Consider the following 23,868-nt stretch of genomic DNA (forward strand, 5'->3'; position numbering starts at 1 on the left):
TAATAATACAAAATAAAGATATGAGATTGAAAGAACAAAAATATTCAGAAAACATTTGCTGAAAAATAAAGAAATATTAGACAAAAATATAACGAACTGTACATAAACCTTTTCACCTCTTTATGGGAGCTAAAATGAGGAGCTAGACACACTGCAGTCAGTGGTTTCAAAAGGAAGAAATGATCAGAAATGCTGGATGCCCTTCATTGTTATTTGATTACTTTGTCACGACTGACCATTCTAAACTCCACCCTGGCGAGCTGATCTGAACTGTAAAACCCGGTTGAAGTAATCACTTGCAGCATATGTCCTGAGTCTTGCTTTTCACAGTATGTCACACATGCCTCCATTCCCTCGCATCTGCACGGGCTCCGTCAAAAGCCCCCCAGAAAAGGCTTTGCAGATCAATCAATTACATCGCCGCTCCAGCAATCAAACAAGGTTATTATCAGGGAGCGGCTCACCGACCTGGAAAGGCCCGGCCCCCAATCAAAGGCCGGTGTGATGTGGGCTCGCTCATGTGACGGTAACGCGGAGTGGCAGCTCATGTTGTCAGGGGATTGAAGAATGGAAGGAGGAGGTAAGATAGAGGAAATGGAAAATGTGGAAATCATCTGTTAGTTGCAAATGCCTCACAATTTCTTGTCTTGAATTTTGGGTCGCCAATGTGTCCTCATTTTGCCAGCGTCGGGAGGCTTTCCGGCCTCCCGTCTTTGTCCCTCCGTAGCAACGACTCTGATGATATTAGGGCTAGATTGAATTATTGTGTGCTCAAAATAAGGGAGGGTTGGCCTCATTAAATTATAGTGGGTAACACAATACCCAGAGATTGTTGAAGATACCGTCTAATCTTTTTCAAATGTGACCAATCGGAGATATTGCAGGGGACGGCGATTATAAGATATTCCTGTGTCGTGTGTGGCAGCGCTATACATTTAGAAAAATCCTTGTTCCCAAGCACAATTTCAGTCTCTAATCGGACAAGCCAACAATTCCCAGTGTCCGCTATTTCCCTCGGGGGACCATCAAAGCAGACTTCACAAGACGTCTACTGCTGAGCGTTCAGGCAAGCCGGACCCCCTTAAGTCCCACCCTCCCTGGCCGGGATGACGACTCCTGGCTTCACGTGTTGCACAGGTTGCCCCGGGAACCCAGTGTGATTCCATTATGGGGTGGATAAACAAAATCAGAACGTTTATCCAGCCTTCTATAGCTGGAGAAAAGACCCCCGCAATGACGGATCTAATATATTGTGCCCGTGTGTGTCCATGCCAACCACATGCATTGTATTCATGTTTGCTTGTGGCTCAAGCTGCACTTCTGGAAAATGATAAAACAGTGATAATAAAGGGTGTCACGCTCACTCTTTGACTGCCCATTACTCATATTTCTTGTTTAGACTGTTTTCTTTTATGTTATTAAATTATCTTAAATTTGGTTAGCCTAATAGCATAATCGCTCCCAAAACTAATTTTGTACTTACTGTCACAATATCAATTAAAAAAAAAAAAAAAAAATCACCATTGTGCTTGCTAAAAATTGTGTTTCTTTATGTATTAGTAGATACTTGGCCATCTCGGTCATGGTAATCCGCAAATGTTGAATCGAGGCCTCTTCTTGTTTGTTAGATTTGTTGCGTTTTCTTGTTTTCTGAAACCGTTCAAAAGTAAGTTAAGCAAATAAGCTATTACGCTTACAATTCAACGCTAATTTCTTTAATTTAACTCATTACACGTGTATCAACTGTAGCAATAAACACCTACATCTACAGATGAACCAGTACCTTTTTTTCAGACCAAGTCCGAGTTTCATTTGAGTACTTGCCAATACTTGATAATCCCATTATGTCTTGCAATTGTGATGAAAATGTGTTTTATTTTAATCAAATATTGTTCAAAGCACAAACATTTCTTGAACATGGCGTAATTCTCACTCAAATATAACATTTTGTTTATGTACTATTACTTTATTTATTGTGCTTTATGTTCAATCTTTATAATGTCCAGCGCTTTGTTACATCTGCTATTGTTGTTTTAAGGCTGCTCTATAAATAATGTTGAGTGGATTTGTGTTCTTATACACACAAAGTAATCCTTTACCACTGGCCCGGGAGGCATATGTGTGGCTTCTGTTGTATGCAATTGATGAAAAGACACAAAGAGGAATGTCAAGGCAAAGCTGCAGTCATTTTTTTTTTGCAAAGTAGAAGCAATATATGCCTATGGGTGTGCCTATTGCTAGATCAACTTTCTGTATATACTACCATGCAGTTTTATGTTTGAATATTTGTTAATTAAAATACTCTGACATAGATGCTATTTGTTAGCCCATCTATGTGTTCCATTATGGTAACATTACGCAGACTTTAACAAGATAGAGCTACACATTTGGTTACATGTACAACGTGAAATTCTCTTTTGTTTTTATAAACTGACTGACTCTTTTTGAAGAACTGCTCGCTATCTGCGAAACTGCATGCTCACAGAAGAGAGAATAGTATAGTATATGACAGGCCGGTTAAGGGTATCGGGTGTTGTGGTATCAGAGAGTTTTCACATGAGTCCGAGTACGAGTACAAATGTAGCAGTATCGGAGAATTGTTGAGTCGGTAATGCAGTTTCGTGGTCAGGGTGCAAATGAGTACAATTCACCTGATGCATCGTGAGCAACGTTACATTTTTCTTCCACCTAACATCAGTGCGGTGTATTGCGGCGTTTAATGTGAAGAAGCACTTAGCAGTTAAGCGCTCTTATTGTGGGCCGTTTTCATTTTCTCGCCATGGCCGGCACATTGTTTTCCACCAACAATGTGAGCGTGCTCATACAAAACTCCAATTCAAATCAGACTAACAAGCCATTCAACACACATGCAATTGAAGAGGCTTTCTTTCTTCCTCGCTCTTATCTTGTTCTACTCTCAACCCACCTGTCCATTTGTTTCTTTTGTTTAATCATCTTTCCCTTTGTGCTTTTTCTCCCGTCGCCACCATCTGCTCTCGCCTCTCTGTTGTTGCTTTCTTTTGTCGACTTTATTCATCTCGAACGCGCTCGTGACCTTTTCTAGTGTAAATTCCTTCCTGATGACACTCCTGGTATTTGATGGGTGCAGATGTGAAAGAAACTGGAGTAAAACCAAGTTGATCGAGAGAGAAAAGATGGGGGGGGGAGAACTGCATGAAGGGCATAATTTCCTTCTTTATGTGTTCTTCTATAAGGAAATACTTAACTAGTTTTTAAAAAGTCCTTCACCTTGGCTATCTTAAATGAGAAAGCAACAGAAGTCCCAATAAATCATTTGGGGAAATCTCCAAGAATACTGTTTCATAACTTTTTTCATAACACCCCATTTCACCTTTCCCCCTTTTGCTTTTTCTGTTTATGGTCTTCGGACTGTCTGCTCTCAGGGAGGGGTTTTAACGAGAGTGTGAAATTATTGCAGAGTCATGGTGTGTTGTCGTTTTCACCACAGGCAACTGCGGCGGGTGGCCGGGACCTTCTGTCCTCTTCCTGTCATGGAGCTCTCTGTCTGCTCCTCATTACTTTCATGGCTTGTTCCATTGTCCTTCCCGTCGCCACTCCCTCTTAGCGCTCTTTGTCACACGCTGACCTTGTGGGCAGCTTTTCTTCACTCCAACTTTGCCAGGTCCGCGTAGGCTTCTGCCGTGCTTCTAATGAGCCCAACCCATAGAATAACATTGTGCCCCTGGTTTAACATCACACTAATGTATGTATGTCTTTTTGTCTAATTTACATCCATAAGCATCGTGCCGCCCGGGCCACGTGCAATGGGTGAACTGGGAGAGATTAGCAGGCTTTTCAAAATGCCAAGCCCGTCCGGTGCAAGAGATGGAAATACCAGCAAAATGTCAACCGGAGACCCCACAAGTCAACTAAATTGGCTACTACGTGCACAAACATGCCCCCAAAGCCATAAATTCACTACTCGCAGTCAGTCAGTCACCTTTGAGGACATCTTCATATTCGTAGGCTTGACACAGATCTGGCTTTTATTATTATTATTATGATTCATGCCTATTAACTGCAGGAGATGGACACTGGAGATGCAAAAACAATACCAGAAAACATTTTCCTACTTGCCTCTTTTTCATTCCCATCAATCTATCTGTGGTGAAATTAGCGATCTCTGACTAAAATGTCCCCTTCTGCCCGGACTTCTTACCAGGGGGTATTCAGAGCCCATCCAAGGCCCAGTAGAATAAATAATCCCCCTCATCATATTCAGACTCAGACACACGCAACCCTGAAGGCACCGGAGCGTACCTTCTCAACTTTTTTGCTGCTAGACGGTCCAAGACAGAATGGTAAACATGTGGCAGCCTTGGCGCCGCCGAATGCGCAAGCTGATTTGCTGCAGTGGATTCGGGCGCGGGAGAGACACAAGAGGATGAACGGCTTAGAGGGGATGCGAATGACACCCCGTATTGTAAAGAGTGCATTTGCGTTGCATTAACTCATTCACCGCCGTGGACTTTTATATTCATTAACTGGAATCCAACCATGTGTGCACTACCACCAACATTGATATTCGTCAAGTGCACTTTTCAATGGCTAGACATTGAATATGTCTGTGAAATTCGGGTTCGTAAATTGTAGTGAGTCGCAGATCCCTGTAAATGGCGATGTTGCATCACTTTGGATTTGGGATCAGCACAGCTTTTGAGTAGAATATACAAACAAGATTAGGCGGTGAATGTCGGCCTGTCACGTCGATTATGAGGGGGAGAAATGCCAACACATTGGGAGTCAGTCAAGTTTAGGCACCTTACTCTCGAACAGAGTATGTGTATGTATGGTATAAACAGAGTACGTGCTGTGGTAGGTATTAGAAAGTGTGTGCTGCTTTCGCGAGAAAAGATGACGAAGAAAAGATAACCCTAACCCAGTGAACGAGGAACGCCAAGTAAAAACGTCCCTGACGTTTACCTCAACCTATGCGGTGAGTTAACATCACTTACGGCGCGTTTCTTAGATGTTTATGTGTAAAATATATTATTTTGCCATCAAAAGCCCTTCCTCACATTTGTTTGCATTGTTTTATAGTTAGGGGTGTCACTGCTTTGAAAATGGCTGTGCATGTTTGGAAAACTCATGAAAACACCAGCATCTTAGCAAGAGTTTGACAAATTACACAAGTTGGCATGAGTTGTTTCGATCTAATTTAGCCAGCTTGTGCGGAACCCGAATGCTTTTGTCATTAAAACCGCCACGAGTTGCGCGGCTGACTGCGAGAGGTTTAGCGATCCATCAGCAGAGCGCCGCCATTAGAAAACCATCTGTAAGCCACAGGCGTGCCAGTGGTGCTCGCAGTCTAGTCGCAAGGAGGGGAGTGCTTTGCAACTGCAAAGCACAAACCATTATCGGCAACAGGGAAGGCATAAGTAAGGAGGTTTTTGCTTGTTTGTTTCTGCATAGCTTGGATGGATTGAAAGGAAGGGTCATGAAAGTATTTCTGATGCGGTGTGTTCACCGGTTACCCTGTATAAGCTAACGGAGTCGCCTTCCAGATGGCTGCAGCATCGCCACGGCTCTCCACAGGCGGCGTATTCAAGACGCTTTTAGCTTGATAACATCTGCTCAGCTCGCCGCTTGTGCCAAAATGCTACAATCATCCCACCCCTGTGCGTTACAAATAGACATTGCGTGGTGTCAAATTGTGCAGCGAGGAAATAAGAACCATCTCGCTTTAATGGAGCCTTGAAGGTAATGTATCACAGCATCACAATTCAATTAGGTGTCTTGATTATTAGATTTGCACAAACAAATCTCATGGGAGTTATGTAGAAAACTAGCAGGCCTTCCAAATACTTGAATCTAATGCGAAGTAAAAGCGACTGTCGATTCCAATTGCTGGATGGCATCAACAAATGATTTTGAACCAGGGGTCCAGTGCATTACATCAAGTCAGATTTAGTCAAAATCGATCAACGTTAAAAAGTCACAAATCAATGGATGGTCACTAAGAGGCTTCTTATAGAATTACTTTGATTTTTACTGGTATTGAGTCACATGCCGGCTCATCGACATCTTGGCAGTCTGGGAAGCAAGTTCCGTTTGTCCACCGATTCATTTAGCTTTTTAGACACATCGTAGAGAGTGGCATACCTAAGAAGAGGCTGGAAGATGACAGTGATGTTCCTCGCTCCCGGCTTACACACAAACTTCATTTCCCCGCCTTCCATCAGGTTGTCGTCGGCGCCGCCTACCAAAACAAGGAATGACCCGATCAAAACACGGAGTAGAAACAACGGCCGATTGGCACAGTAATTTGTAAGACAACGGCATTGCTGATTTGAGTACTGGAAGGAAGTAGGGTACAAAACGTAAAGGTAAGATTTGATTTCAATCTCATGGGTAACTGGAGCCTATCCCAGTGGACTTCAAGCAAGACATTGGTCTGGTCACCAGTAATCAATGGCAGGGCACACACAAACAACCATTCAAAGACAATTTAGAGTCTTTTGGGAAATGGGAAGAAACCGGAGTACGCAAGGTGAACCGGGATCTTGTGAATGTGAGGCCCCGTGTGCTAACCACTATACATACCGTGTTGGTGGTAGACAAAGCAGCGAAAATAAAGGCCTGGAGTCACAAATACAAATGCATGCCCACGCTCCACCTCAGCTAACAGGGGCTAATCAGAAAATCATGTAACAAGCTCCGACACTGGTGGTACAGTACTATACTGGGGCAATGGGGCGGCAGATCGGGGTTGGGGCTTCATGCAGAAAAGGGGAATAGGCGGATATCACAGGGGAGAGAAAGAACACTGAAGCTCATTACCTCCGTTCATGCTGAAGTAATCGATATAATTGACGGGAGACGAAATTGCGGCTTTCTGTCAATACGACAAACTGCGGGGTGGAAAGAATGATCGCGTGTTCACGTAAGCATGTCTTGGAGGAATACAATCCACGCATGAATGCACACAACGGTGTTCGCAAGCAAATTGTGATTTAGCGATATGCAAGGTCCTGGATACATTTGGGAGACTTTAAATGAGCTAAGGAGAAATTTCAAGAGGTGTGAGATAGGTGATGGGAAAAGTCAGTTTTTGGAACAAAGCGTCAGCCTTGTGTTTTCTTCTTTTTCCATCTCCAATATGGCCTTGCAAAGCTCGTGTGATATAACACAAAGACACCTCCACGCTGTGCCGAAGCGCCTTCCGTATTACCTGTGGCGGCGTCCATTCAAATGCATATCAAGTCATTGTTCGCAAGGGCTGGGCTCAATAATGCATTTCTAATCGAAGAAGTTTTATTTTAAGTACGGGAGACAGCTCTCGGCCAATTTTCATGAGAAGTGACGAGTTTCTGATTCAGATCTGCTGTCATCTAACAGCGCCACCACCTGTGTGGCATCTTCCTTTGGTGCCAATTCAATTAGGACTCAATTAGTGGAATATAAACAAAACTGCCAGCCGAGCACTCATCTTGCATCCTTTGTCCAACTTCCTAAACCTCTGGGAAGTTTTCTTTACCTGTCCAAACGTAAACCACTCGCATGTGCACAAACAAGCAACTCCCCCGCGTGCAGACCCCCATGACAATGACCAATTTAATTTCACGCTCTAAACATCTGCACTCGTGTCAGACGAGGCAGGCGAGGAGGAAGCCTCGCTGATCCATAAGGGTCTGGGAGCAGCTGCCAACAGGGCATAACACCGATGAATATTAAATAGCGGGAAGCATAAATATGCATGGCGCTCCTTCAGACTTGCCTGAACGTGACAGGGTCAGGATGGCACCCGACTGCTACCAGCCGTCGCCACGTTATTGTGGAAAAATGTTTTTGTTGGTCTGGACTTTGTTGAGCATCTGGGATTAGCGGTGTGTGGAAGAAGGGACAGTTTAGCGCGGGAAAGGGGAGAATCCTAATGAATCTTAATGCAGCTGAATCTTGAGGAGAACTCCTTGTGTGCACACACAAACAACTTCTGTGTCGCACTTTTTAGTAGCTTGCACACTTACCTCCATCACACAACCCTCCAGCCAGCCACCCCCATTGGCGCCTCGGCATGCGCTCCCCCGGCCCACATGTAATCAAGTCAGTCAGTGACTTAGTGAAATTGCATTAGCTACACTTTCCTGGGTTTGATGAGAAAAAGTCGGTGTGATCCTGCGATGAATTCCGGCCCCTGACCAGATTTAGGCGGGGAGAGAAAACGCACGTGTAATATCAAACGCCACAACAGCGTCTCCAGCGACGTTGTGTGTTTGAGTATGCATGTACAAGCGTATGTTAAAGTGCGTGAGGAGTAAAGAGATGAGTAAAGATAGGGAATGATCCCTCATTTACAAGTGTGTCACACAGCTACATGTCACAGTATATTTATAAAACATTTTGATTACACTGCTTGTCCACCAAGATTCATATTAATGTCATTGTTGTATTCTTCTGTCACAGGGTGAGTTATTACTTTTCTCAGTTTTACCAAATATTCGATTTTTTTCCCAAAGGAAAATTAAAGGAGAGAAGCGTCGAGTTCATGCTGTGCTGAACGCCAAGCAATAAAAATAGGTTTGAAGGCAGGTTTTCAATATGAACAGCAAAGGGCCTGGTCCAATGTGCACCAAGATGTCAATTCCAAAATTTGGGACCAGCGACAGAAAAAGCCCTGTGGACGGAGGCCAGAATAGGAATTATGTGCTCCCTCTTACATGCTCCAGTTAAGAAGCTTCAAACTTAAGTCATTTCCTCAAAAGATTTACACTATTTATTATGAAATATTTCATTTTCTTGTGTTTACTAAATTAGCCTTCATTTATTGGCTGATGTACTGCTATCAGTTGCCAGTTTCATTTTAAATCTCATTAAACCTGTTCCTGTTTACATAAAAGATAAGCAGTTTTATATTTTGTTCCCTTCCATAACAAACCGTGAATTAAGCCCTCAGTGAAATTTGGTCTTTTGCATTTTCGTTTGTCATCAACATTTAATGTAGTTTCTGAGGGAATTGCACTTTGCTGTTTATTAATTAGCGTGCAAAACTGTGTGCACATGTATAGGTATGCCTCCCTGTTCAAAAAAATTCAATCAGGAAATCCACAGAGTTGACACCACCGCCTAAATAATACATGAATCTTTTGGTCAAGTGCGGGGGCATCCTATTACACTCCGACTGCCTTCATGTCTGATTGGATCTTAATGAGCGCTTTCCATTATTAAAATTAATTTGAAGCCCTTGCTCCGCCAGCCGGAGGAACCCAACTCTCTGATGAGAATTAATAGCATAAATAAATAATAGCATAAATATATCCAGGCGTGAAATGAACGGGATTAATTATTAAACGTGTGTTTTCGCGTGGCTCTGTGGATTTCACTGAGGGAGCGGCCGCCGGTGATGCTGTGACAACAATGTACAAGCTTGTATGGTGCACAGTGAATATTAAGTGTTCTTTAAATGTGCTACACAATGTAGTGTTAACTTCACACAATATATAGAGCAATACAACAAATCTAATTCTACACTGTACTAAAGTACCTGGTACTGCTTTAGTGGTCTTTACAATGTCAATAGTTGCCAAAGAACTATGCCTCCACACAAGCGTGTGTCTGCGTGACACCTGGCATCGCACTTCTAATTAACACTATCAAAATGAAAAAAAACAAACCTTCAGCATCTTCACCTGAGCAACCTGCTGCACGCTGCCACAGGCAAGTTTTGTGTGTTCATCAGTTATGCCAACACCTTAAGACGCTTGAGTGTGGATGCCAACGATTCCAAATTCCTTTCCTCCCTCGAATCTGCGGCTCCGAGATGAAAAGTAAACACAGCGGCGACGCTCAAACCGGCCGATGACGACAAGACCTCCCGCGCTAATTGAAATTAGCCTTGGGTTGGGGGGGGGGGATCCACCGGGCTCTTTTCTGTGATTAAATTTCATCGCTGTGCAAACCAAGTCGACCTTGTTGTAATCTCCGTCTGTTGTCGAACGGGTAACTTGGAAAAGACTTCGGTCGCACTTTTCCTTCTGGTGGCTTATGGCACAATATATTGTTGATCTTAACTTTGCTATACGTAACAGGGGCGCTAGTGCAAACTTCACGCAGGGGCGTCCTGGCTGGTCCAATAGTATTACACGCAAGTAGAATTGATGATTTGCTGTGGTAGTAACAGAATCCCGATTTTCCTAAATAGATTAGAATAATAAGATTTAAGATAAGATTTTTTTTATTATGATTATTATTTCAAATTTCCTTGATTGGGGACTTTAGGTATCCGTTGCCTCACAGTAAGGTGTGCAATGTACATTTTGAACACCCACTGCAGGTGTTCATTGTATAGCATTACATATATTTTGCGAAATAAGCGAGGAGGTTTTCCCGTGACATCATCGAGTCGAGAACTACAGTTCAATAACAGCATGTCGTACATGTCGCCTATGACATAACTGGTAAGCCTACATGTGCTGAGGCCGCCTATGGAAACCCTCATCCGTCATCCTTGTGACATCAGCACCAGGAATGTTCAATCCCCGGCCCCGCCTGTGTGGAGTTTTCTCCGGGCACTCCGGTTTCCTCCCACATCCCAAAAACATGCATGGTAGGTTCATGGTAGGTTCTAAATTGCCCGTAGGTGGGAATGTGAGTGCGAATGGTTGTTTGTTTGTATGTGCCCTGCGATTGGGTGGCAACCAGTTCAGGGTGTACCCCGCCTGCTGCCCGAAGATAGCTGGGATAGGCTCCAGCACTCCCGCGACCCTTGTGTGGATAAGCGGCTCAGAAAATGCATAGATGAACTTTTTCCACCGACAAAGTTCAAATCTCATATGAGGTTTCCTTTATGAATATGTTAAATCACAATGGCAAGGTCAGGGGAAGTCATGTATTGATTGCCGTGTGAGGAGGAGAGGAAAAGGACTCAAGCGGATGAACGACTGACATGTAAGGCAAATATTATGAATGTTGTGTGCTATGGATTATACTAGGGAAGCAGCAATCAAATTATTTTTAGAATTGAGTATTCTACTAATTAGTTCATCGATTAATCGGATATAAATTGATTTTGCATTATGAAACAATAATTGTGCAAGTGAGGGGCAGATATTATTTTTGCCCAGTTGGAGTCGTCATCCACATGTTCTACTGTAGTATCTGTGACTTTGAGTGTGTATGGTTTCAAAATGTTGAGCCTTGTGAGTGACGCAGGCGTCAGCGAATTATTACTATATATTTTTTTGCCATTTGTTCAATAAAGCAATTGAAAAGTCAGGTGTCGCTATCCTTGACCACTTTCCATCGCGCCAACTTATTCATAGAGGTGTGTGCAACAGCAGAAACTTTAGCCCCTGTGGAAAAACGATTACTGCAGATCTTCGAGGCAAAGAGTTTTGCTTTTTTTTTTTTTTTTTTTTTAACAATAGAATTATTCCAGTTATTTGATTAATCGTTTCGGCCTTATATTGGACCTAATGTTGTGGCCAGAAAGTAGTTCTCTTCAACATCAGAATGCAAAGCGTTGGCCACTCCCAGTGTGTGTGTAGTGCATCACACAACACGACAACTCCCTCCAGACCTTTTTTCCATTTGCACCTCCTCTCCCACCCTCACCGTGTACAAAGCAGCTTGACATCGAATGGCACTTCGGCAGCCCCCCAGTTCTGGCCCCTCTCGGGGGATCGCTGTGGTTTTATACATAAATAACGCACAACTTTTCTTATTTTCTCATGTCGGAAAGCTGCGGCGGGTAAAGCTGCTAGTAATTAGATTGCTTGCGCCTACGTTTTTGAACATCAAAAGGAGAAATGTATGAAATACATTTGGAGTGGGATAAGTGAACATCTCGGAGGCGGAAGGTCACAAGCATGTGTGTTTATTTGCATGCATATGCCGGCCGAGCTTGTGTTTATAGCACTGCTGTGGTATGATTGTCACTTCATACAAGGCCAAGACAATATTACACGCAAACACAATGACCGGCCGTGACACGATGCGAAATAGCATTTTAAAAATATATTACTGGCTGGGACTTATAGATAATAATATATATTCTCCCTTCACCTCCAAAATGACTAACGGGCTATTCCATGTCATCAGCCGCCTGAACAGACAACAGTGGGGGGCACGGTAACATAGCTACAGCTGGAAAAATTGTAACTTTCATCACTTATTCATCAGAAGTGTGATTGAAACTGGATGAGGTGGTGTGAAGTAAACATCCACACTTTGACATCCAGTCTCACACACAAAGCAGTACATATGGCTACATATGGCGCTGTAATAAAGACGTGTGGGTTAATTGACGCGTATGAGGCGTGGCGGAGTATGCAAGAGGCAATTATGTCTTCCCGCGCAAGTGTTTGCATGTGTTGCATTGATATACGGCCGGCGCTCAACAGATAAATTACACATATTACACATTCATTTCAAACTAATAGTAATATTAAAACAAACATAGCTCCTCTGCTGGTTCCCATCTACTGTACAGTCACACGTGCTGATTAAAAGCTTGTCGCTTCCCCCACGCCCCCCCCCCCCCCCCCACCCATCATCATCATCATCAAACTGAGCATTATTAAGTATTGTAAAGGCTGATTTTTTAGATCCTGCTCCTGTATTAGATGAGGTGTACTTACTGTTGTGGCCTGTGACTTGAACTATGCTTTGAATAGCAACACTTGCATCAACGAGATCAGCAATCAGCCCCACACTTCCAAATGTTCGTCAGCTGACCTTATAACACTACTGACTTCAAATAAGCGTCGAGATACACTTGACTGAGCTCGAAGCGGCGAGTAAATCCCGCAGCCACGAGAACTCATCAATTCCATCTCTCATTTCAGGCGTTTTTTTCTCCCAATTTCATATGATGCGGGATGAAGTCTTCAATGCATGTTTTTTTTCTTAATTTCTGCTCCTCAGAAATTTCTTAATGGCTTCATCGCCAGACCCTGATGAAAACAATGACTTTTAACCTTCCCTCCTCCGTCCTTCCACGCCGTCTTACCATCACACTGGACTTATTTCACTTTCTAAATGATTTCTTACTGCTTCAATCCAATTGCGGCCATTGAAAAGGCTGGGGGCCCAGACTCTTTGCGGACGGTGCGGCGCATTGTGACAGGTGAAATGAAAGCCGAAAGAAATCTCATCTTCTTATGAACGCTCCGAGGCATTCAGCCACTCAAAAAAAGAGAGACAAATCCCGCCTGTTCTTTTCTGAGGTGCAGACAGATGGAAGATGGGAAAAAAAAGTGAGCTGTTATTTCAAGCCTATTTGGGTTTTTTTCCTTTATCCACAGTTGATCCGTCCTGCTCCTTCCTGCTATGGAAGGAATGCATTCACTCAGTAGAATAGCCACTGGATTAATGACGTTTAGTGAGTACTTCAACATCTTCTTTGTATTGTACTTTGATTGAATGCTTGTTTGTGACTAAAAGGCTTGTCATAGTATTTAATATAGCAGGATTTGGATTATTTGAACATCTTATTTTCCTGTCAACCTGGATTTTCATAATAATTTTCCTAAGTAGGCCTACTCACAACGTTAATGCATTATTATCTCTGTATATTATGTTTTCATCACCATGGATACGTCAGCTGATTTTCTTCTAAGGATGGCCCCATTAAATGTAGGTGAGAATACACACTAAATGCACTAGATTTCCCCAAATCCCTTTCGCAACATCTTATCCAACATCTATGAATGCAGAGTGAAAAACTGAAAATAAAAAACAAGTTGAAGCTGATCCATTTCCAAATCCATTTTCATTTGAGTCACACCAGACACTCATGTCTATGTCAAATCAGGTTGTTGAGTACGATATTTGCTATGGCTGCAGCTGTCAAATATTTTTAGAATCAAGTATTTTATCGATTATATTGGCGATTAATCCAAAAAAAAAATGATTTTGCATTATTGAAAACAATAAAAAGAGCATTTGAGGTGCATCTATTAATTTTGTCCACTTGAATTTTTTTTTGCATTTTAGTCAGCAATAAAACTAAATCTGGATGAAACTTTTATCAGAGATTGTTTACTAACTGATGTATTACTATGCAGAAAGCGTCCTCATTTGGTGAACAGATGAGAAGCGCTTTCCTGCCTGCTACTGGCCTTTTTCCTGCATTTTATTGTCCACAAGGGGGCTCGGTGTAAAGGTAGGAGTAGCTGCAGGCAAACAGCGCTGCAGAGTGAAACCTCAAGGTTACGGGTAAAGAGACGCCCAGTCCGGGAGAGAAGATGTAGGAGCAATAGAGCAGGTTTGATTCTCCAGGGTCTGACTGTGCAGCTCGCTCACTCACTGCTGAGTGTGTACGTGTGTGTACATGTAGGCGTGTGTGTGAGGTTTTGAAGGTCTGTCCCTCTGGGTGTATTCTGCAAAGTCACCCTGCTATCCCTTTCTTTTCCAAAGTGTTACATCTCGACCCGCTTTGTCCCGGTGGTATCTGCACTCCCTCCGCTGCGCTTGGCCCATTCTGGAGAATGTTGTCATCACTTTATTCGGAGTCTGATGTTTACTGATAAACAGACTAAAGTCATATTTCCCACTTTTATCTCAATCTGTTCATCGCCAAGCTTGTCCACCCATTCGACCTTCTCTTTTCTCGACAGCCTCATCTCTCCCCATTTTGTATTCTGTCAATACTTTTCCCCTCCTGGCTTCCCCGCTCCAGATGTTCGTCAACACTCTCGCTCCTGATCAGACCTCCTCACCTTGCAGCTCTCCACTCTTGCTGTAGAGTTCTCGTCTTTGCTCTCTCAAGTAGGCACTCATGCTGATGGCATGGGACGACGATTCGAACCTAAAAGAGACGTGGAAATAATCAGAAAAATTAAGCACTTTCCAGACTTTAGTTGTCAAGTGGGGTCAAACGCCCCTGAGCATGGTCCTTACTTGAAGAGCGACTGCTTGGCGCGCTGCGGTTTCTTCTTGGCGAAGAAGGCGGCAAACTCACTTCCTGTGCTGGCATAAGTGAGCTGGGCCGACGGCTCTGTAGCACTGCGGCTGTTCTTCACATCCAGATACTCCATTAGCAGCACCTGGACGACGGAGAAAATGAATTTCCAACAGTGCCTGGCTCTCAATGGCTTCTCAAGTTGATCCTTAAGATGTTCACCAAATGTTCTCACAAAGTTGGAGGCATAAAATTGTCCAAAATGAGATTCACAGAGAACTAAAATGTTTAAATAATTGATTGAATACAATGTCTCTTTCAATATCACAGCAATGTATCACAATTAGTGGCACTCAAACAAACTTTTCTACAGAATAAGACCACTGGCTGAGCGTGCGTGATGACCACTGTGGGGAACCATGTCCTCCATTTAGCCAATGATCCATGGCCAAATCCATCAATGTCTTATCATGCTTCATAAAAATCTTATCAACTTCTAACAATAGTATGAGCCCACTGCAAATCTGGCCTGACAGAGAAAAGTTAACTTCCTCCACTCCATCATACTATCCTCGCTCGTTCTGGTCACCTCTCATTTTTCAAAATTATTCTATTTTCTCGCTTTTTCGTCCCTCTCATCGGCCTGGTGTGCGATACATATGCTCCGAAATAGCGCCACCAACGTATCAAATGGCTCCATAATTTACCGAGGCCCATTTAACCCTGGCGTGTGTCTAATTCGGCGGAGCGGTGCGGGTCGGCCCAGGAATGGCACAGGACTAATGGCTGAGCAGATGGAGATCCATCCTAGCCGTAATGATGTAATTAATGCTGCAAGAGAGCAACCCTGCCACCATGCATGGGAAAGCCGTTACATGATAGCATCCGTTCAATTGAAACAAGGTGATTTTGTTTAAAAGTAAACCTCTAGACAAGTCATGGCAGTCGCTCTATGGCACTGTTTGCTACGAGTCTCACGCTGCGGCTAATCCCATCACTGTATTAATTGCTAATAATGACCCCCGTTTTCCTGTAACCCCCCAAACAGAAACTAATGAAATGCCAACATTCGCGCTGCAGAAGAGGGGCTGCGACCCTACTTAAATTGCATTAGCCCGCTGACAGCGTGAACTTTGGAGGCAATTAACGGGACGGCAATGAGGAAGAGACACACGGAGGGCTCTGACGAGAAAGAGAACGGCCGGAGATAAAGTTGCGTAAAAGAGGAGCAGGAGGTGATTATGGGGCAGGAAATGAGCGCTGAACAGGTTGCTGAAGAGAGAACGTGAAGAAAAGTCAAGGAGGGATCAAGAGAAAGGCAGACAGATGGTGGATTACCAATTACTTATAATGTAGCACCTCACATGCACCTAATAATAATGCCGCAATTCATCCCTTTATTCGCCTTTTATTGAATAAGCATAAGCAATGGTTCTCAAAGTGTGGTAGGAGTACCACTAGTGCATGACTGAGAATCTACACGGACATGAATACAAAACACTAGAAAGCACAAAGTACCTACTGTTGATTTAATTCAAACCAATTAAATAATGATTTGGCGGAGAGAGATATGAATAGGAACAACATTAAAAGCGTGATCAGGAAACGAGATTAGCAAGTAACAGTGGCGCGTTCTGACGGGAATAAATGGGACCAATGTGTCAAAAAGATATCCTGGAAGAAAAGGAAAATCACAGCAGCGGAGAAAGAGAGGACTTAATCAAAGCGGAGTCCACATCTAAGAAGCTCACACTTGATGCTGCTGCATGATCACCAAAAACGCAGACAACTTTGAAGACCAGCAAAAGCGTAGGAAAGGCTTGAAAGTAAATTGAATTAAAACTGCAAGCAGAGATGAACAGACGATGAACCTCGTACCAAATTCTTCATGGCTAATCCCCAGTATGTTGTGTGATAAGATTGGTCTCGGTGTCCAATAAAATTCTACGGAGGCACTTAAAAAAGCAGAAGGAATTTGTATTTGCTCTGCTCTGTTAGGCGACCCTTGGCAGCAATGAGATGAAAGAGTTAATTACAAAGTGTTGGGGAAATTGAGATACTCCTGCGACAATGCGGGATATGCAAACAAGAAATGCGTAGAAATTGACAAAGGCTCCTGGATCACTTAATGAGAATGCAGTCAGGAGACATTGACACATACTTTATTCCGAAAAACAATGCTGCGTTATTGTCCCCAGTGGGGAAAGATCTCTCTATATGGTGAAGAACAACGATCTAAGAGTTTAAAGAGCAAAGCTTTTCCTTCGAGACTCACCACAGATCAACCTGCTTGGGCCTAATAAATACCCGCCAATTAAATAAAACTAAAATGATCATTGTTTTTTGGCTCCACTTGCTGCCAAATTGAAGGCCGTCCATAGTGCCACCCGCTGCCCTTCCCCTTTGACAGATTTATCTGCTGCTCATCAAAAGGTGAATTAATGCATCTCAGCGGCAGTGTGGACAAAAAAGATTTTAGCATGAGGCAATGTGAGAGAGGTTCAGCATTATTAAAAAAAATAAATTAAAAAAGACACAATAAGAGCTCATAGATAAAACTGATGCCCATGAACCAGAACTAGAAATTTTCATCTTGAATATTTTACTTTTAGTATAATGCATGGACTTTAAGGACCTTACTGGGACATTCATAACGGTGTAGTGCTCTGCCATTAATGTTTAATGTTGCATTCTCACTGCACACTTTTTAATATTCCCGAGTCGACTCTGACCTGCAGCACAGTCTGGATCTTGGCAGAGACGTCGGCCTGCTCGTACAGCTTGATGCCTTCCTCGTGGGCGCCGCCTGGGCACTGCACGGCGATGCGCTGCAGGTGGGCCAGCACGACGCTGTGCGCCTGCGCCACCGCCTTAAACTTGTCAAAGAGGAGCTCCAGCAGCTCCAGCAGAAGCCTGTGGAGGTTCACCAGAGAGCAGAGGAAAGCAGTTCCAACCGGTGTGCTGTATGGAGTCATTATTCAGCCCCAGTTTGACCCATTCACATACACCTCTACCATTCTGCATGGATTTATCTGCTGAACCCTTACATACTGTTAATTTTCCATGCACACAGGGTCAAAAGTATATGCTTATAATAACCCACTATACCCAATTATGAACTACAGATCTTCTCAAGACGTTAATAGCCTGTATGACATTATTAAATGGATCTCGTGCCTGTGTCGAGGCGTCTTCTGACCTCCGCATGATTTCTGTTCCTTAATTTTAGAGGGCATGATCATTCTTATGCTGTTTTACGCTTTCACGGTTTTGAGATACCCCCATGGGCCCTTCCACAAGAACATCAGACGCATGTTTCTGCGGGAACCTGTGCAAATGTGGTGGAAAAAAACAGACAATTCTGCACGTCTGTTTTGAATGTTTAAAGCTCCCTTTTGAACACTGTTACCACTTTCCCATAAGAAATACAGAGACGTATGGCAAGATTTAAATATTTCCTTTTTATATATATATCTATATACATTGGGCCACTTTGGCAAAAGTCATCAAATTCCAGGGCAAAAGAATGACATTTAGGCTTTTTTTTTTTTTAATTGGAGGCAAATGTCAACGCGGACAATATGTAAGGGTTAAAACTGGTGTTATTAGTTGTTGACGTGACCTTTTACTCGTGAACAGAAAGTAGTCATGAGCGCTAAAGCTTTCAAAAAGACCTTGCTGTTCTTGCCTCGCGCTTCCACAGAGGAAGCCGAGGGGAAAACGGATGATATCAACCAAACTCACTTTATTTGAGTCATAGTTTACTGAGGAAAACGGTGCTAATGCTAATGTGGCATCAGGCAAGCAAGAGAATGTAAAATAACAGAAATCTTAATGGATGAACTTGATGTGACAAAATTCTTTCTTTTTCTTTCTGTGGACCAATCTTACTGCTTGTAGTTCTTATTTGGTTGACTTTAATCAAACAGCTCAAACTACAGGAAAATATGCATTGCATCAATATGGATGCCAGTGAGAATTAAAGCTGCAAGCACCGATAAAGAGGGTCCCACGCCGCCTTTTTTATGGCGAATCCTTGAAATGATCATCAAGCTGCTTTACTTGGAGCTCATTTGGCTGAATTGGCCTCATACAAGCCCTGCAATTCACCAAAATTGGCTGCTAGGAACCAACATGAATGACCTTCTCTTTAATTTCGGGAATGGGTCCTTGAGACTTACACATGCGCCCTGTTATGTCCACCCACTTTCGTTTTAGGGACATCTAAAACAATATATTTTCACCACCATATGCATGCTTGCAAAGACTAGTGAGTTTTGGAGCATGCTGAGGCCCTCTAAAAAAGGCATTCATTCGTGTATTATGTTCCTACTGGCTTCCTTGTATAAGACATAAAAGAAATGTTTTATTTACCTTAGGTTTTGGCAACTACTGTTGATTCATTCATTGAAAGAAGGAGAATAAGCAGTGATTGTAAGAGAAGCTTTGTTCTTGGGCTCGAATAAACAATCGCACTACTATGTGTGAAGTGGACTGTTTTCCTGCTACAGTGGTATGCCTCATTGCGTCAACAAATTAAAGATTTCATGTGATGATTGAAAATACACTCAGTGGTCCAATTGTTTGTTTTGGCTCAAACCTTGGGATCTGAATGGAGTATCTTAGTAATAGCTGTAAAATACTGTGTGCAATAACAACAACACTGTTCCCCACAATGAGAGGTACATTTGAGGGAGTTTCCATGGCAACCCAGCTTGACTTTAAATGGAAGTGAGAGTGTGGAGAAACTGGATGTGTTTGCACCTAATGCAGACAACGTAACGACGTTAAAAACTCACACACATGCACGCGCACAACAGGAGCGGAGCAACATAGCGGCCAAAAGCATTGTGAGCTCAGATGAGATTGAACGGAAAACAAGGAGAGGCGGCTGGGGACAAACGCTGACAGGAGGGGAGACGCTGCTCTTAAGCGGTCCGGGATCACTGCACTGAGACCTGTGGTGGGCCGAGCGCGGAGAGACGTCAGCGCTTTTAAGATGTCGTCCGTTGCCGCAGGTGGGAAATTGTATGGGGTGTGTTAAACTGGGACTTGTCAAGGTTGAAACTAGCCGTTTTCAAGCTCCAAGGCGGATAGGACTTCAGTGGCGGCCTTTAGTTTGGTTGACCATTTGACCGGTTCAGAAATATTGCACATAAAAGTAATCATGTTGCAGTGAGGCCATGGCACGGCAAGAAATATCAGAAAATGTCATCACTATGCTATGCATTGCCACGAAGAGGCATATTTAGTCACCGTCTAATGAAAAACATCTCCCGACCCATCCATTTTCTGCCACTATTTGTCAAGTGAAGTGCCATTTTCATTGACAAAGTTTTTTGGTCTGGCAACAGCATTTGTCAGGATTCAATTGTAATGTAATTTTCAAGGAAACTTCAATTTTTAAGTCTATGTACATTAAGTGACTGACAATTACAGTTGGCGACTCTCACACCAAGCGACTGTGCACCGCATATCTACCGATGTAAAAACGGCGACCTTTACCGGAGAGGAATTGTACCTCATGATTTTCAGTCGTTCTTGTACTATATGAGGAAGAATTCATTTCTGTATTGTACCTTGGTTGACTCTCCTGAGCCAGGTTCTCTCCTCTCTGGTAGGCATGGTCCGCGATCTGCGTGGTGGACCTCTTGACTATTTGCTTGAGCTCTGGCTCCAGCCGCTCCATGATGGCTTTGATGGTCTCTGGGATCTTCTTCAGCTTGGCCAGAGCCTGAGGGGGAACAAAAGGGGGGCTGTTACAAACAGCAATTAAACACGTCATATCTGTCATGTTCCTTGCGTGTACCTTTATGAGGATGCCCATGAACTCTGCGCTGTTCTCCTCCGGGTCCACCTCTGGGAGGTCTAATTGGTTTGACTCCCGCACGTCTTGTTGAAGCTCACGCACTACAGGGGAAACATGTGCGTAGCTTCAGACATGATTATTTTTATAAAACAAGAGAAAGTAACCCAAGATAAAAAAAAAAACTCCCTGTGGTGCCTTTCATCTTTCTTTATTTGCACCTCTATAGCTACTGTATAAAAGATACAGGCCTGCGAGATATATTACCATTTACCATTCATATTCAATAGGTTCAATAGGTTCATATTCTGGAGGCACTTTAATAAAGGCGTGCTCCAATATGAGAGCCAACAAAACACAGGAGGAGCTTCTTAATAAAGCAACGCACCAAAGCCGCTACATCAAAACATAATATGACCAAATGAGTGGCTCAATTGCGAGCAAGCGAGGCTCCAACGTTCATGAGAAGAGGCGTCCCAATTCCCCCTTCAGAGCACGTCAGGGGAGTTAATGTTTATGGCAACTTAATGGACTTTGGGTCGCCTTCGCCTCTTCTCCCCGTTCCAGGTGTAGTTTGTGTAATAATTCTGACAATTTCTAGCTACAAATGAGGTGCTCTAATGCTATTAGGCAAAATGGCACGCTTAAGCCACTACTGACAAAGGCGGGCTGACGCGCCGCGGACCACAGCTGCTAACACGGCAGAGTACAGGCACTTTACAGGCCTGCTAATTGCCCGTTTGTTTGAATAATTTGGACAAATCTGTGGTTTCGCTTTGACGGCTCGGGCCAAATGAAAATGTACTATCTATTAGCGGCCAATAGTGCACTTGTGAGCTCATGGGCTGCACAAACATGACAACGTGTGAACCTGGAATAGCCAGAAAGATTTTGAATGGCTTGTATACAATAGTTGGACCTCTGGAGTGCCTGCCCACCCGTCAAGTGTCAAATGAAACAACCAAGTAATTGTTTCTGCAGATGATGCACACGTGAGGTTCACCAGCACTCTAATCAAGGTGCACAAAATGTTGTTACTAAAATGAGCGAAGAAACTCATAAAAAAACAAAGCATGCATGACACAAACGTATTGCTCTCGCGATGTTTTTCATTAAATTCGCATTTTTGTTCCTGTGCATTATCGGTGCCGGTTGCCAGTTTGAGCGTAACAAATGCTCTCCTCCCACCGATGCCGCCACAGCTACCGCCTGCTGCGATGACAGCGACGGCAGATGACAAATGACGCAGATAAAGGCAGACAAGATGATTATAATGTCGGCGAGGGAAACCTACACTGAGGGTGTTGTGACAAATCTGGTCCGTGAAATGAGGCAAACCTCCTATGCTTTGCATGTGTGTAATAGAGTACTCGGGTTGGCCATGCAAACCCATAATGACATGCAAATGGTGTTGTTAATGAGTCCATTATCATTACTATGAGCCTGGTCACAAACTACACTTAACATATCACACTTCATATTGTGTGTGGTAAAGGCTTGAATGCATATTCTCTACCGCTGCTCGAGCCGGGTGTGCTGAATTGTGACGAATCCAGGAGTTTACGCGGGGTGGAAAGGCCGCTGACGTCCAACGCCGGCATGGGAGACGCGTCTTTGCCCGCAGAGCTGTAGAGCACAAAACACCAAATCAGTCTCACGCAGGAAGTGGCGCATTAGCAGTGAAAACAAACCTACGCGGCCGACCTCTGCTAACGATATCAATCTACTGTTTAACCCCGCCGCCTTGCATCCGCGTGGGGACCGGCGACTGCCTCCCAATGAGCTATTTATCAGACCATAAGCTGGAGGTAGGTGGGAGCAATTTAGGCACTTTAAAGTCCAGGCGGCATAAACACAATGTTGGCATGCTAAGTGAGCGGGGTGTACGGAGGGTGGGTTTGTTGTTAGGGGAGGCCGGCACCTGTCACCAGCTGACCCTGCGTAATAAATCACTGTACCTCGCTGACCACCGCCGCCACCATAATTACTGCACCCACACGCGCGATGCCTGAACACAAAAGCGTAAACAAACAAAGTCGCGCTGCTGCATTCGCCCTAATATGTTTTACCGCCATATATGGAATTGTAGTGCTCGTTGGACAAAATGATTGCACAGCTCTGCCATTAGAGGGCCTTCCCTGGAAAATATATAGAATAACTCTGTAATTGGCCTGGTGTCTTACAGCAAATAATTGGCAACTGGCATTCGCTTGAACTTATCATGAAGGCAGCATTTTGAAGGCTACTTTTTGACACAATGGGCACACCAAAAAAAAGGGTTTTAACAGCTCAGCCCAAACAAAAAAGATAATAACTGGAGAAACATTTTCTGGTGTGCTCATTAATCTGTGAACCATCCGAACTGCACCAAATGATTCAAGCAAAACAAAACTACTAACAATGCATTTTCGACTATTACCCTGGAAGGCGCGCCGCGTTCTTGTCCTTGTTCTTGTGTCCCAGGCGACTGGTGGACTTGATGTAAAGGTGACGGTGGAGCTCGTCAATGAGCACCAGGTGGATGTTGAGCTTCTTGCTGTGGAGCTCCAGGCGCAGGTCGCTCAAGCCCTCCACCTGCAGCAGGGGGCCCTCCAGAGACTCCACAGCGGACACCTGAATTGGATGGGGACACATTGGGGAAAGTATGACCCAGTTTGACAAAAATATGAGGAAACCATCATGCAGCAATTTCCTCCACTTGGCAGAGCAGCTACACATGAAAATTAACGATTCAATTGGCATCATCATTCGTGGTTGCCGATACGATTCAAGGACAAGTTTTGTTCTTTTAGAACGATGTGATCCGAAACGATTCAGTTTCATTTGAATCCATAACTTTTGAGCCAAAATTTCAACTGGTGGAAATGTGAAATAAATACTTGGACACTGGACAGCGCAGGTGAAGTTTCCTAGATTCCTGTTGTTTCTTGTAAGGGAATTATGTATCAATTAATTGTTTAAAAAAACAAAAACAAAAAAAAACAACAACAACACATGAATATAAAGTTTGCCGTATGAATCGTTCCACCCCTATTGAAAATGTAAGAGAAAAATACAGGTTGCATAAGTTCTGGTTGTCTACCACCAAGTATTATTAGCGTAATCTTGATCATAATAAGACGGGGAAAAAAATTATTTGACAAACTCCAATAGGCAGAGTTTGACAAAACTTCTCAGACAGTTGAGCATTCAAGATTAGTTC

The 23,868-nt window shown here is 43.5% G+C and overlaps 1 protein-coding gene across 1 annotated transcript in view; it reads right to left on the bottom strand.

Annotated features, from left to right (window-relative positions):
• exoc4 (exocyst complex component 4) overlaps positions 1-23,868 on the bottom strand; it is a 62,179-nt gene that overhangs the window by 36,095 nt on the left and 2,216 nt on the right. The window contains exons 4-11 of the mRNA XM_061762396.1: positions 23,086-23,279; positions 22,183-22,292; positions 20,670-20,770; positions 20,440-20,594; positions 17,593-17,773; positions 14,860-15,005; positions 14,679-14,767; positions 6,124-6,220 (exon numbers count right to left, since the gene is read on the bottom strand). Coding sequence (XP_061618380.1) covers positions 6,124-6,220; positions 14,679-14,767; positions 14,860-15,005; positions 17,593-17,773; positions 20,440-20,594; positions 20,670-20,770; positions 22,183-22,292; positions 23,086-23,279 — 1,073 coding nt within the window. The remainder of the gene's footprint in view (positions 1-6,123; positions 6,221-14,678; positions 14,768-14,859; positions 15,006-17,592; positions 17,774-20,439; positions 20,595-20,669; positions 20,771-22,182; positions 22,293-23,085; positions 23,280-23,868) is intronic.

This window comes from Phyllopteryx taeniolatus, chromosome 22 (genome assembly GCF_024500385.1).
Source record: "Phyllopteryx taeniolatus isolate TA_2022b chromosome 22, UOR_Ptae_1.2, whole genome shotgun sequence".
In the NCBI taxonomy this organism is placed as follows: Eukaryota; Metazoa; Chordata; class Actinopteri; order Syngnathiformes; family Syngnathidae; genus Phyllopteryx; species Phyllopteryx taeniolatus.